Source organism: Grampus griseus (genome assembly GCF_964374135.1).
Source record: "Grampus griseus genome assembly, chromosome: 1".
Lineage (NCBI taxonomy): Eukaryota > Metazoa > Chordata > Mammalia > Artiodactyla > Delphinidae > Grampus > Grampus griseus.
The window spans coordinates 43,467,023-43,481,821 of record NC_139017.1 but is presented as its reverse complement, the minus strand read 5'-3'; the positions used below and the strand labels follow the sequence as shown (position 1 = coordinate 43,481,821).

Below are 14,799 nucleotides of genomic sequence, written 5' to 3'. Positions count from 1 at the left end.
GCTAAGAAAAGAGGTGGTGAGAAGAGACAGTGGTCAGAAAGCTCTCCAGGTGGCTCCCAAGGACAGGTTGTTAGCTGTCTGGGGTGGCCTTGGGTCGAATGTGGGGAGAGGATGGGGATGAGAAACTGGAGAGAATTCTGGGGATGCCGGTCAGCTGAAGAAGGCCCAGCGGCAGGTAGGATGCTCACCCCCTCTCCCCATGGAAGGTCAGTTAGCTGTCATCAATTCTGGAAGGAAACCAGGGCTCTGGCTAGGTAAGCTCCTGATGAGTTAAATTTACTAACTGGTCCTGCTGGACAGATCTTAGCTAATGTTCATTGAGTGCTTGCTCTGTGCCAGGCCCTGGGTAAACATTTTACATTTAATCCATTCAATAACTCTATGAGGAAACGTATCTGGAAAGTTGTGATCCACTTAAATTCCTCAGCCAGTCAGCGGCGGAGCCCGGTCTCCCCTAGGTCTGCATCTCTCCCTGATGCATCTCTCCCTGATATGCTGTCAGTAGGAGGCTATTTGGTCCAGTCCCCAGATTTTAGATATGAGGACACAGCCCTGCTGCTTTGTTGTTTATTACTATGTAACTTTGTGTATATGTCTGCAAAACATATACACTGTAGCTAAACGCAGCATCAAAAAGGAAAATGTTATAACGCTGAGTTTTCTAGTGTCCTGACAGTTAAATCACTAATTCAGGGGAACAGTCCTAGAAGGAGAATGTCCATGAAAAGGTTCAAAAGAACAGGGCTTCAGGAACTTTGATTTAATCTCCAAGATTATTTATCTTCAAATTTAGTAGCATTTCAAGAGGGGTTCAGCTCTTTGCTAATTGAGGAAAGTCATCCAATATAGTAATACCAACATCCTTGGAAAGGAGAGACAATACGAAACCCAGAGGTTGAAATTCACTTCCCAGTAAATTGAAAATTACTATATTCCTACAAAGTTCCAGAAAGAAATCTTAACATATTCTAGGAGATGCCAGGTATTTAAAAATAAAGTGTGACTAGAAATATATGAAGTTAGAAGTCGCTCTGAAAAGTAGTAGGGGAACCTGAGAAGGCGTTGTTGGAGTACTAGGGCTTAGAGAGCTTGGGATTGAGAGCATGAGTGGCTGCTTCTGGATTTTTTAGGAGATCTGCAGGAGAAACTCAGACTAGACTGGCTTGGCAACTTTTAGGTAATGACCAGAGGGTCCTCTGGTTCTAGGACCACTGATTTCTGACCTCATATTTTATGAAGGTGTTACTGAGCCCAAGCTCGTACTGCTCACCACACAACAGGCCAATAAATTGAGAGACAAGGTGTTGGGGCAGGGAATAGCAACTTTATTCGGAAAGCCAGCAGACTGAGAAGATGGTGGACTAGTGTCCCAAAGAACCATCTTACCTGAATTTGAATTCAGGTTTCTTTTATAGTGAAAGGAGAGAGGGTATGGCTGGTTGTTGCAAACATCTTAGTGTCAGGATCCTTTGTTCTTGCAGCTGTCCATGTAGGTCAGATGGTTATGATGTTCCTGTGAACCTCCAACAAGACAAATGTTATTCTCCGTCCTGCAACGTTTTATCTCTATATGAACGAAAAAGTATTATACCATTAAAGGTCAGAGCCTTGAGAATGGGCTCTCCTGTATGTTTCAGGCTATAGGCAATATTTTTAACTTGTAGCAAATGCGATAGAATACAAAGGTTAAAAGTTAAACAAAACAGATCCAACATGGAGTCAGATTTGGTCTTCCCTATTACAAAAGCTAAAGTTTATATCCCTTCCTGCTGCGTCTCCCTGTAGCCTGAAGAAAGGAGTTTGTGTGTGGAAGATTCCGAGCCAGGCCCTAAGGACAAGTAACCCTGTGAACTGGCAGTAATGGGGCTGGTGGCTGTACCTGAGCAGCGGGGTGGGGACCCAATGGTCCCAAGACCTGGATTTGAGCCCTGGCTCCGTTGTTTCTGATTGTGTGACCTCACCGTGCTTCACATTCCTCATCTGTAAATGCCTACCTCCCTTGCTCCACCTACTTCACCTGGCTGCTGTGAAGGTAAAACGAGCTCATGTGTGAATTCTGATTTTTGGCGTTACTGTCACATAATAGAAATGCTTGCTTGGGGCTTAAAATTTTGCTCTTGTTTTAATTTGACATCCACAGTGAGACATATTTGAGAGGTTTAAGTAAAGCAATGAGGGCCATAAAAGGGTTTACATTTCATTAACTCTTTGTTATTTGGGAACTGATCATTTAATTTACAGCATTTTAGGACTTTCTGTTACCTGCTTTATTACTTAGCATATAGACATGGCAGCCATAACAGAGAGATGGAGAACAGCACAGGCTTAAATATCCTGGGGGTGCATTTCTCTCTCATGTAATCGTCCAGATATAAGAGGTTCAGGGCAGTTTTGGGGGTGGGGCTGAGGTGGGGTGGTACATGCAGTCAGGGACCGAGGCGCCTCTGTCTTGTTTTTCTATGTGGCTTTTACCTCTTGGTCCAAAGGTGGCTGTTCCAACTCCACCCAGCAGGAAGGGGATGACCACAGCCTCAGAGCCAGAACTATTCAAATGTCCACACTTGAATACACTGTAGAGTCGAGCTCAGCAACCATGTGTTCAGATAGAAATTCAATTGCTGTGTAAGAAGGGAGCTTGCATATACAGGGTGGGCAACTAGTAGGCTATTAACTTCTGTTTAAGAAGTGCCCAGAAGATGGAAGACAGAGTGGCTTTATTAATCCATTCTTATAAACAACTATGGGATGACATTTGAAGGGGAGAACAAGGAGGTTAATGCTGTTGGCTTAGAAGAGGTTTGGAGATGATTCGTGCTTTTCTTTTATTCAGGCTTTTGAATAATAATTTATTATTTATTTGTGGAATATTTAGTAGTCCTTTCCTGCTACATTCCACGTCCTGTGCTAGGTGCTGGGACTCAGAGATCATGGTCCCTACTCTCTAAAGGTCCACTCCACAGGGGGAGACAGGTGTGGCAGGCAATGAGAACAGAAGTGTCTGGTGTACACTGTGATGGGAGACAGATGGGGGGCTGTGGGAACTCATAAGGAAAGACCTGCCCACCCTGGGCAGGCAGGGTGTGTGTGTGTGTGTGTGTGTGTGTGTGTGTGTGTGATGCGATGCGATGCAGGTGGGATAAGGTCATGGCAGGAGGAGGTGTGATAGGAGGAGGGTTATGTCTGTATCCCCTTGAATAGTGATGGGTCCCTGGGAGAACAAGTAAGATTCTGTCCTCTAGTGTCATGTTTATGGTTTAATGTTTTTATTTCTGTTTCTCTTCCTAGAAACTCTCAGCGTGGGCCACGGGACCCTTTGTCACAAGGAGCAATGCTGCCCCGATGGGAACTGTCTTTTTACCTATTTGCTTCCCTAGGCTTCCACTTCTATTCTTTCTATGAAGTTTACAAAGTCTCCAGAGGTAAGGCCCCAACTTTTCTAAACTTGTATCAAGAAAGAAAGATGGAGGAGGGAGTGCTCAGAGGTGGAAGATTCAGGAAGGTAGCCTCATGGGCTCGGGGTGACTTGAGCTCTGCTTTGCTTTCCTCCTGTCTTGGACAGTTTGAATCAATGACCTGAGTCGTGGAGTTTTCCACCCTAATCCTGGATCTTTTGGGGATCCTGTGGCTGGTCTTCTGTAATAAGAAGGTTTGATTCAATGGCTACTGAAGGCCATGGAGATGATTTGCATTCATAATTAGCAGTAATCTCTTTAACTTCTCTCTCGCCATTACTCCTCTCAGACACATGGAGGCCCGGACTGTTTACTCTTCTTGTTCTGCTGTCCACAGTGCTTTTGTGGACATGTTGAAGAGGACTCATTACCAAGTCCTCATGCCAGCCCATGGGAAGGGGCATGGGAACCCTCCTTTCCTTTAAGGGCAGCTTGGAATAAACATTGCCCTGTCACTTCTGCTCACACCAGTTGGCCAGCACTGAGTTCCCTGGCCACAGCTGGAAGGCTGGGAAATCTTGTCGTTAGCTTGGTGGCCGTGTGCTACATAAAACTTCCCATACTGGGGAAGAATGGAAGAAAGAATTTTGGAGGGTCCATGAGTGATCTCTTCCGTAGTCAGGGACAGTTTCCTAGAGGTGATGGTGAGCCTTGTTTTAAGGAAGAACAGAAGTCAGCCAAGTAGAGAAAGGGGCAGAGGCTCTGTGGACAGAGATGTGTTTGCAGGCAAATGGACCAGCATGTGCAATGCCATTGGGGTGTGAGAAAACACAGCATGATCTGGGAACCCCAAACCACTCAGGAGGGCTGGAGTGTAGTGTGGGGAGGGAGAGCGGTAAGAGTTGAGCTTAGATCAAAGAGCGAGATAGATTGTGAATGACATTGTGTATTCATTTGGCCGAGGAGTCTGGACTTTATCTTGAAGGCAGGGGAGTTTGCTGAAAGTAATTGTGGTCACTTAAAATGGCAAAGGTAGGTTTTGGGAAGCACAGCTGACAGTGCTGCGCCCCCAGCAGCTGCCTCGCTGTGGATCACTGGGACTGATTTGCGTCACTGGGATCAGCTTAGCCCGCATTCTACATATGTCCCGCTCAAAGCCATGGGAGAGACTGACCATCTAAAGTAGATGAAGGGGGCTTCCCTGGTGGCGCAGTGGTTGAGAGTCCGCCTGCCGATTCAGGGGACACGGGTTCGTGCCCCGGTCAGGGAAGATCCCACATGCCGCAGTATGGCTGGGCCCACGAGCCATGGCCGCTGAGCCTGCGCGTCCGGAGCCTGTGCTCTGCAACGGGAGAGGCCACAACAGTGAGAGGCCCGCGTTCCGCAAATAAATAAAGTAGATGAAGACTCTTTGGTCAAGGCTGTCCAAGGCTCCCTGGCTGGAGCCTCTGAGCTCTCAGGGCCCATGTGCAAGGAACTCACCTGGTCTTTGTCAGGCACCCTGTTAGGTACTTTATGTACCCTGTCTCATTCTATCTTTACAGCAGCCCTGTGAGATGGTGTGTTATTTAGAAGATCGGCTTGGCTGCAGAAACATAGCCTCCAGAATAACTGTGGTCAGGGCTGGTATGGTGTCTGGATAGCATCCATGACCCTGGCTCCTTCTACTATGTTCCTCTGCCATCCTTGACATATGGTTCCACCTCATGACGTGAGATGGCTGCTCCAACTCCAGCTGCCATGTTCGCTTTTTTCCCAGCAGGAAGCATGCAAGGGAAGGGGGAGGGCAGACCCTCTCTTCTTTTAGAGCATAACCTTGAAAGTTGCTTATGTCGTATTCTTTCATGCGCTGTTCGTTAGAACCTAGTCCGTGGCCATATCAACAATGAGGGAAACTAGTAAATGTAATCTTTGCTCGGGAGGCCATCTTTTTCCCAGCTAAACCAAAGGGTTTTATTATAGAGGAAGAAAGAAAGAATGGGTGTTAGCTGTAAATCATCAGTCTTTTCCATAAAATGGGTGCGATAGTTGTCCATTGTTACCTAACAAACCATCCTGAAGCTTTGTGATTTAAAACAACTACCGCCATTTATTATCTCTCACTGTTCTGCGAGGTTCTTTTCCTTTTAAATAGACTGTTTTTTCAAGAGCAGTTTTAGGTTCACAGCAATATTGAGCAGGAAATACAAAGAGCTTCTATGCACTCAGTGCCCCCTGGCAAGCACAGCCTCCCTGACTATAGCATCCTGCGCTAGAGTTGATACAGTTTGTTACAATTGACAAACCTGTATTGATTTATCATTATCATCCAAAGTCCACAGTTTATAGTAGGGTGCATTCTTGGTATCATCATAGTGTCATCCAGAGTAGTTTCACTGCCCTAAAAATCCTTTGTGCTCTGTTCATCCCTCCCTCCCCTTTAACCACTGGCAACCCCTTATCTTTTTACCATCTCCATAGTTTTACCTATTTCAGTTTTTAAAAAAAATTTTTTTTTTTTTTTTTTTTTTTTTGGCCGCCCTGCACAGCTTGTGGGATCCTAGTTCCCTGACCGAGGATCGAATCTGGGCCCCCTGCAGTGGAAGTGCAGAGTCCTAACCACTGGACCCCCAGGGAATTCCCAGTTTTATCTATTTCAAAGTATCCTATAGTTGGAATCATACAGTATGTAGCCTTTTCACGTGAGTTTCTTTCACTTAATATGCATTTAAGGTTCCTCCATGACTTTTCATGGCTTGGTGGCTTATTTCTTTTTAGTGATGAACAGTATTCCATTGTCTGAATGTACCACAGTTTGTTCATTCACTTACTTAAAGGCATCTTGGTTGACTCCAAGTTTTGGCAATTATGAATAAAGCTGCTATAAACATCCATGTGAAGGTTTTTGTACGGACATAAGTTCTCAGCTCTTTTGGGTAAATACCAAGGAGCAATGACTGAATTGTATGTTAAGAGTATGTTTATTTTTATAAACAGCTTTCTTCCAAAGAGTTGCCAGTTTTCTTCCAAAGAGGCTGTATCATTTTGCCCTCCCGCCAGCAATGGGTTCCTGTTGCTCCACATCCTTGTCAGCGTTTGGTGTTGTCGGTGTTTTAGATTTTGGCCATTCTAATAGGTGTGTAGTGGTTTCTTGTTATTGTTTTAATTTGCATTTCCCTGATGTGTATTGTGGAGCATAGTTTCATATGTTTGCCATCTACATGCTTTGATGAGCTGTCAGGTGAGGACTTTTGCCCATTTTAAAATCAGATTGTTCATTTTCTCACTGTTGATTTTCAACAGTTTTTGGTATCTTTTAGATAATAACCCTTTATAAGATATGTTTTTGCAAATATTTTCTTCCAATCTGTGGCTAGTCTTCTCATTCCCTTTACAGTGTCTTTCATAGAGCAAAACTTTTAAATTTTAACACAGGCAGCTTATCAATTTTTTTCTTTCACGGATTATGCCTTTGGTGTTGTATCTAAAAAGTCATTGCCACGTCCAAGGTCATCTAGATTTTCTCTGATGTTATCTTCCAGGAGTTTTATAGTTTAGCATTTTACATTGAGATCTATGATGTCCATTTGTGAAGGATGTAAAGTCTGTGTCTGGATTCATTTTTTTTTGCATGTGGATGTCCATTTGTTCCAGCACCTTTTGTTGAAGAGGCTGTCTTCGCTCCACTGTATTACCTTTGCTTGTTTGTCAGAGATTGGTTGTGTATATTGATGTGGGTCTGTTTCTGGGCTGTCTATTCTGTTGCATGGATCTCTTTGTCTGTTCTTTTACCCATACCACACTGTCTTGCATACCATACCTTTTTAGTAAGTCTTGAAGTTGGATAGTACTGGTTGTCCGACTTTGTTTTCCTCCTTCAATATTGTGTTGTCTGTTCTGGGTCTTTTGCCTCTCCATATAAACTCTAGAATCAGTTTGTTGATATATACAAAATAACTTGCTAGGATTTTGATTTGGGTTGCATTGAATATATAGCTCAAGTATGGAAGAACTGATATCTTGACAATATTGAGTCTTTCCATGAGCATGGAATATATCTCCATTTATTTAGTTCTTCTTTGATTTCTTTGATCAGAGTTTTGTTGTTTTCCTCATATATAACATGCATATTTTGTTAGATTTATACCTAAATATTTCATTTTGGGGGGTGCTGTTGTTTTTAATTTCAAATTCTACTTGTTCATTGCTGATATATATTTGTTTATTTATTTTTTGGCTGTGTTGGGTCTTCATTGCTGCACGCAGGCTTTCTCTAGTTGCAGCAAGCGGGGGCTACTCTTCGTTGTGGTGTGCGGGCTTCTCATTGTGGCGGCTTTTCTTGTTGCAGAGCACAGGCTCTAGGCGCGCAGGCTTCAGTAGTTGTAGCACATGGGCTCAGTAGTTGTGGCTGGTGGGTTCTAGAGCACAGGCTCAGTAGTTGTGGCGCACGGGCTTAGTTGCTCCGTGGTATCTGGGATCTTCCTGGACCAGGGCTCGAACCCATGTCCCCTGCATTGGCAGGCGGATTCTTAACCACTGTGCCATCAGGGAAGCCCCATTGCTGATATATAGTAAAGCGACTGACCTTTATATATTAACCTTGTTTCCTGCAACCTTGCCATAATTGCTTATTAATTCCAGGAGTTTTTTTGTCGATTCTTTGGTTTTTCTAGATAGACAATCATGTTATCTGCATACAAAGAAAGTTTTGTTTCCGCCTTCCCATTCTGTATACCTTATATTTCATTTTCTCCTCTTACTGCATTAGCTAGGATTTCCAGTACAGTGTTGAGAAGGAGTGATGAGGGGGAACATCCTTACCTTTTTCCTGATCTGAGCAGGAAAGCTTCTAGTTACTCGCCATTAAGGATGATGTTAGCTGTAGGTTTTTGTGCGTGTTCTTTACTCAGTTGAGGAGGGTCCTCTCTATTTCTAGTTTACTGGGAGTTTTGAGTCATAAATAGGTGTCGGATTTTTTCGAATGCTTTTTGTGCATCTACTTATATGCTCATGTAATTTTTCTTTAGCCTGTTGTTTTGATGGATTACATTGATGGAGTTTCATGTTCTGTGAGACTTTGTTTTTAATCAATCTGGATTGGACTTAGCTGGGCAGTTCTTCTGCTTTGTGTGTTGTTGCTGGGCTGCAATTATCTGGTGGCTCAGCTAGGCTGAAACGTCCAAGATGGCTGACTCACATGACTGGTTATAAGCCAAGAGCTCCGCTGGAGGCTGTCAACTGGAATGCTGTGGCTCTCTGTATGTGGTTCTCCACATGGCTTTGAAGAAGGAGTATTGCATGTGTGTAAAACCAGAAGCTGCAGATCTCTTAAAGCCCAATCTGGGAAGTTGAGTAGGTCACTTCTGCCTCACTTATTGTTCAAAGCAAATCATAGGGCCAGTCCAGAGTCAAGGGGAGGAAGGACTATGGCTTTTTATGGCTGGAGCTGTGCACATAGACACAGAGACAAGGAATTGATGGTGGCCAACTTTGGAGTCTCTCTACCACAATGGGTGTTATACTTCTTTACCCAGATGGGGATACTGAGGTTGAAAAATATAACTTGTCCAAGGCCACACATCTAATAAATAATGGAACAGGTTTGTCCAACTCTAGACCCAATATTTTATTCTATTCTGCCACTCGTATTTATTGATAATTTAATTTCCTAAAGCAGCTTGCTTTATAGGAGAAGCCCTTTTATCCATTATACTGTAAAAGTTCAAACCTTAAAATTTTATCCCACTGGAACAAAATTTTTCCTTCTTATGTGGTGAAAGCTACTGGGATGGAGGTGGGAGGGGATCCTTCTGTGGAGAATACAGAACTTTTCTGCATCTCAGTTGATCCAGCGGCTGTCATCCTGTTTGATTTATTACTGACCACACCCTAGCCTGGAGCTTCTTTTATCCTTCAGGCTTTTTCTCTTAATACCATTGCCAAAGTGGCCGCTCCCAAGAAGTGTCTTAGTTCTCTATTCCTTTTTCCATTCAGCTCATGGAAGCCAGATCCCCCTGCCTTGCCAAAGCGTGTTTAACGCAATGTTGAGTTTCTTTTGCTCCACGTCTTACTATCTCATTCAGGAAAAAGTGGCACTTAACCCAATTATGGAAGTAGATCCACTGGGAAAACTGTCTCTTCTGTGAACTTTTTTGGGTGTTTGTTTCTGGAGCAAATATAGGGCCTAGAACATACTAGAGGCTCAGAACTTATTCGTTAAGTGGAATGCCACGGGTGGGCACTTACACGGCTGCTTTCTCTGGGCACAGAGCAGGCATCTCATTCACTGCTCTTTTCCCCATCAGCAGTAGCAGGGTGGTCTGACCATTAGGGACAGCAGCAGACTGATTATAACAGCCCTAGTCACAAGGGATCTCTTGGTAAATCCACAGCAGGGACTGAACAGAACAGCCCTTCTTCCACTCAGCTCTTCCAAGAGTCTACATAGAGTGTGTCAAAGTCATATGGAAATGCTTGGGGGTGGGGTGGTGGTGGTAGTGGTGATCTTCTATGCTTGGTGACCTCTCCCCTGGTATTCCGCAGTATTGTGGCTAATCCAAACCTGCTCCATTAAGTTTGTGTCTTATGGTTTAGAACATGTAGAAATACTTTTATGTCTCTCTGATTGCACTTAATTTGAGGAAAGATGCAATGTGTCACGCAGTAACCTTGAAAGAATTAATGCCTCTGCCTAAAAGAGGGCTATGTATTTTTGTCATTCGTATCAGCTTAACGCAGTTCTTGGAATGAAAACAGTTGAATTCTCATCAGTGAAAACCATTGGTGATAGGAGGTCACCTGGAAAAGCATCTGGAAAGGGAAGTCATGGCCTACTGTTTCAGCTTACTATTGATTTATGTTCAAAATTTCTTTCTTCTTGTACCTATTTTGACATTTTGTAGCTTTCTAGCGATCTATGCATTTTATGGAGGTTTTCAACTTGATTAGTATATTGTGGTTTGTAATACTTACCTTAGAAAAAATTTGTTGTTTCTCTAGTTGGCTTTTCTCTCATTGTATACTTTGTTATTTACATCTTCTCCTTCACTCCCTCCGTCCTACTTTTTTTTCCTTTGATCAATTGTGCTAGAGATCTTATTAATCTTTTCAGCTTTGTTAGATATCTCAATTGTTTCTTTTTGTTCTCCAATTCATTGATTTCTGCCCTTATCTGATTATTCCCTTCCTTATTGTTTCTTTGGGTTTGCTCTGTTCCTTCTTTCCAACTTCATGAGTTGAATGCTTAGCTCATTTATTTTGTGAGGAATCTATTTGTACTGTTTTATCATACCTGATTGTTTTTCTCAGAAGGATTTCCGGAAGAGGAAGTATAGAGTCAAACTACATGAATGTTTTTAAGGTTCTTGATAGATAAACCCAGACTGTTCTCCAGGAAGGCTGTGCCAATTAACACGTTTTCTATTGGAGAATGTCCATCTTACTGTAGTCTCAGTAAGTTTAGCCTTTATTCTTCAATCCACCTCATATGTATTTGGTATATTGATAAGAAGTGTGAAGAGTTAAATTACTTTTTTTCCCAAATAGGTAACCAAACACTATTTAATAAGTCTTTCTTTATTGAATTATAATGCAGTCTTGATCATGTACTAAATTATTATATCTACTAAATTCTTTTATGGATATGCACATATGCATACACACACAGTATGGGGGCTGTCTTTTCTGTTTCATTGATTTCTCAATTAATTCTTACATCAGTACTGTGCTGTTTTAATTATTTTTGCTTTTTAAGTGTCTGAATATCTGGTGGAGTAAGTTACTACTCCTTGTTCTTTATTTCCATTCTTTTCTTAGCTATTCTTACTGGTTTATTCTTTGAGATACGTTTGAAATTGGCAGGTTCCAAAAAAATCTCATTAGGGTTTTAATCAGAATTACAGTAAGCCTAGAAATTAATTTGTAAATAATTGACAATCTTATAATATTGCATCCAGGAGTATGGTATTTTTTTCTCAAGGTTTCTGTTACTTCCCTTAAAAAAAGTTCATGGTTGTCTTCATAATAGGCCCTGTTAAAATTCCTAAGATTATTTATAAGTCTTTTTCTTTGTTTTATAATTGGGAACCTTTCCAATTATATTTTCTGTAATTTCTAGCTGATTATTTCTGGTCTATAGTAAAGTTGTTTATTTTGGTTTCTCTATTTTATGTTCCAAAAATTATTGAATTCTCTTAGGGTTCCACTGGCTTTTATCATTTGATTCTCCTGGTTTTTGTACTTAGATAATACCCACACATAATGATAATGGTTTTGCTTCATCTATTATTACTTAGCCAGGACTTCTAGAACAATATACTAGTTGGAAAAGAATGCTGTCCTTATTTTGTTATCCCTAACTTTAATGGAAAGCCGTATATTGTTTTACCATTAGTGAAACGCTGAATAAGCTTTTCTTTGGAAAAAAAACATGTTAAGGAATATGTCTAGCTCCCTTTTACTAAAATTTTAAAATCAGCAATACATGTTGAATTTTATCCATTTTTAAAGAATCTATTCAGATGATTACATAGTTTTCCTTTCTCAACCTATTGATATTGTAATCATATTTCCAATATAGTTCATATGGTTTCCTACAACAAACCTACTGTGACTATGCTATTTTTAAATACACTGGTTGTTTCTGTGTTTAAAAAAATATTAATAATTTCTGAGTGAGATTAACTGGCCTGTAGTTTTATTGTTTCATCCTCAGATTTCAGTATCAGCGTTCTGTTAAGTTTTTGAAATGAATGGGGAAGCTCCCCCACTGACTCCGCCAATATTATGGAACTGTTTAAGTAGTATACGAAGTGTCGGCATCAAAGTTTGATATCATTCGCTTGTAAGTTTGTCTAGCCACAGAGTCTCTTTGGAAGTAGACTTATTGAAAACTTTTCAGTATCTTTCAGGATTATTGGTATACGTAGCATTTCTTCTTAAGTCAGTGTGAGTAATTTATATTTTTCGATTTCATTGAAATTTTCACATGTATTAATGTACGGTTGTATGTCATATTCTTAAAATGTTTTGAATTCTACGTGTGTCCCTTGTTTTAGGAAATTTAAAAAGATTTTGTCTACTTGGTAGGTTGGTTCTCTTTTTCGAAGAACAAGCTCTTGGATTTATTTATAAATTCTACCATTATTCTGTTCTCTGTGATTGCTTTCTGATGAACAGCAGCCACCGTAGATCTTTTTGGCTTTACAGAGCCCAGGCTCACCTTTCATGGAGTAGCTATCTTCCTGAAAATTTGCAGTTAGAGACATTTTTATAAAAGGAACTGTGCTTTCCATTGATTTGAGTTTTTATTTCACAGGTATTTTATTTTCATTTCTTTAATCTTCAGTGACAAGCAGTTAATGTTTCTCTAAATAAACTCTGTGACACCAGAGAGCCCTGATATTTAAGCAGATATGGAGCAAATCATTTGAATTGCTGCCTCAAGTTTCTTTTCTCTTTTTTTTTCTAGTAGGTGTTCTTAAAGTGGGATGCAAATATAGTTGAGCATATTCATCTTTTGACTTTTGTTTGTTCCTTTACATGCCTTTTCTTATCACTTGTCACTAATCCCAGCTTATGAGAAAAGGCTGTAGCAGCTCATTTATGGATTAATTCTTTTATGTCGTTCATGCAACATACTAACCTGTCACAGGGAACAGGCTTTGTCAATCCGGAGGTAATTTTTCCCACTTGCTTCTGTGATTAGGAGTTTGGTTGCAAGACGGCTGGTTACTTATCTGGTGGCCCCAGTTCAGGGCAGGGAAACAAAGGCTACCAGTCCTGTGTTTGTACAGGTGCCCTTGGAACCAGGTGAGCTGGCTGCCCATGGACAGAACCACTAGGGGCCCTTCAGTTAATACAGCCTTGTGAAAGGACCCAAGTGCAGGGGGCAAGGTCTGGACAGCCTGTCTAGATAGCCAGCATTAATTGTGCTGTGGTGCAGCTAAGACTCCGAGTGTTCCATTTGTCAGGGCTTCGTGTTATATTTGATCTTTTTTTTTCCATGTTACCTATGGCCAGGGTCATAGGAAACCGTCAAGTCGCTGCCTTCCTACTGGAATTCCAAGTCTCCTGGCCCACCTGTTCCTCTCAGGCTTGCACTGGTGTTTTCTTCCTAGATTGACACTGATCCTCAAGGGAGGGGCTTGTTGGCTTCCAGAGAGCCTGCTTTCTTAAAGCCTGTGATTAACCTCTCACAAGCACTCGGGACCGGGCCCTGGGCTGGGGGGCACTTGAAGGCAACCCTCAGTGTTAGACTCTACAGCGCCTCACTCCTCAGGCCCCCTGCTCCCCCAGCCTTTGCTCTGTGTTGCGTCAAAGCTTACGGCTTTTTCTTTACTGGAGCGTTTCCATCTTAGTCTGGGGTTTCTGGCTCTCCAGGAAGCCCTAAGGATTCCCATGCAAACTGTGTGCCTGGTGGCCTGCCTTGATAGACCCCAGAATTCCTAAGGAGTCGCAGATGAGCAGCTCTTTCAGGGAGATTTGAAGGTCATTTATGTGTATATCGCTTTGCATCCTATTTACATATATGATTTGTTTTTGCTTGGGCTATTTCTAAACCACTTTATTATTCCCTGAGTGGGAACTGGAAGAGAAGCGAGAAGGAGCCCACGTACTCATTTGCTCATGGAAAAACCAGCACCTTTTCTTCCCTCTTGTGTATGATCATGTACCTGTGCATATCTGAGTTGCTTACTATTCAATTCTCTTATCTTTAGAAGCCCGTCTTTTCGGCTCCCTTCCCCCACTCTCATTTACTACCACGGTCTGCTCTATCCTCCGGCTTCCTAGAGAAATAAAGACTCCATAGGAGCTGATTGGAATATTTCAAATGCATAGAAACAGCAGGACAGTTGGGCCACGGTTGGGTGTGCATGTGCCCGACAGCGGCTTGTATCAGACGAGGGTGTGTGTGTGTGTGTGTGTGTGTGTGTCCCCCCTTCCCTCTAATTACCCCTACCCACACCGGAATTGATTTCCCATCACACTGTTGAGGGTCAAAGGGTAGGTAGGTTAGAGGCTTTAAGTGAACGGTTTACCACCACAGCTGATTGGCGATTGAAATGCGAACCCTCTCACTCAGCAGGTGGAATGGGGCTTTGATGTATCCCATTGTTGGGTGGTGGTTGGTGGTGGAGGACAGGGGAAGAATCAACAGCTGACGTAGTATTGAGGGCTCATCAGCAGAAACTGCTTCATTTCTCTGCTCTCAGGCAGTTTTGTGGAGCGCTGAATTTGGGGAAGTGGAACCAGGGCACCTCGAAGAAAGGGCTGGCTCTGCCCACAGTCAGGCCTGTGTGGTGCAGAGAAAAGTGCTCAGGTAGAGAAGGCTTCTCTCCATTTGCAGCGTCCTCTTGCTTGAGGGAATGTGAGTTATGATGAAATCTCGTTCTTGCCCAAAGGGTGAGGGTGTGGGGTCCTCACCTAA

At 42.3% G+C, this 14,799-nt stretch overlaps 1 protein-coding gene across 1 annotated transcript in view; it reads left to right on the top strand.

Moving 5' to 3' along the window:
* Window positions 1-14,799, top strand: part of HHAT (hedgehog acyltransferase) — a 364,679-nt gene that overhangs the window by 10,154 nt on the left and 339,726 nt on the right. The window contains exon 2 of the mRNA XM_082666689.1: window positions 3,286-3,419. Coding sequence (XP_082522815.1) covers window positions 3,329-3,419 — 91 coding nt within the window. The 5' untranslated portion in view covers window positions 3,286-3,328. The remainder of the gene's footprint in view (window positions 1-3,285; window positions 3,420-14,799) is intronic.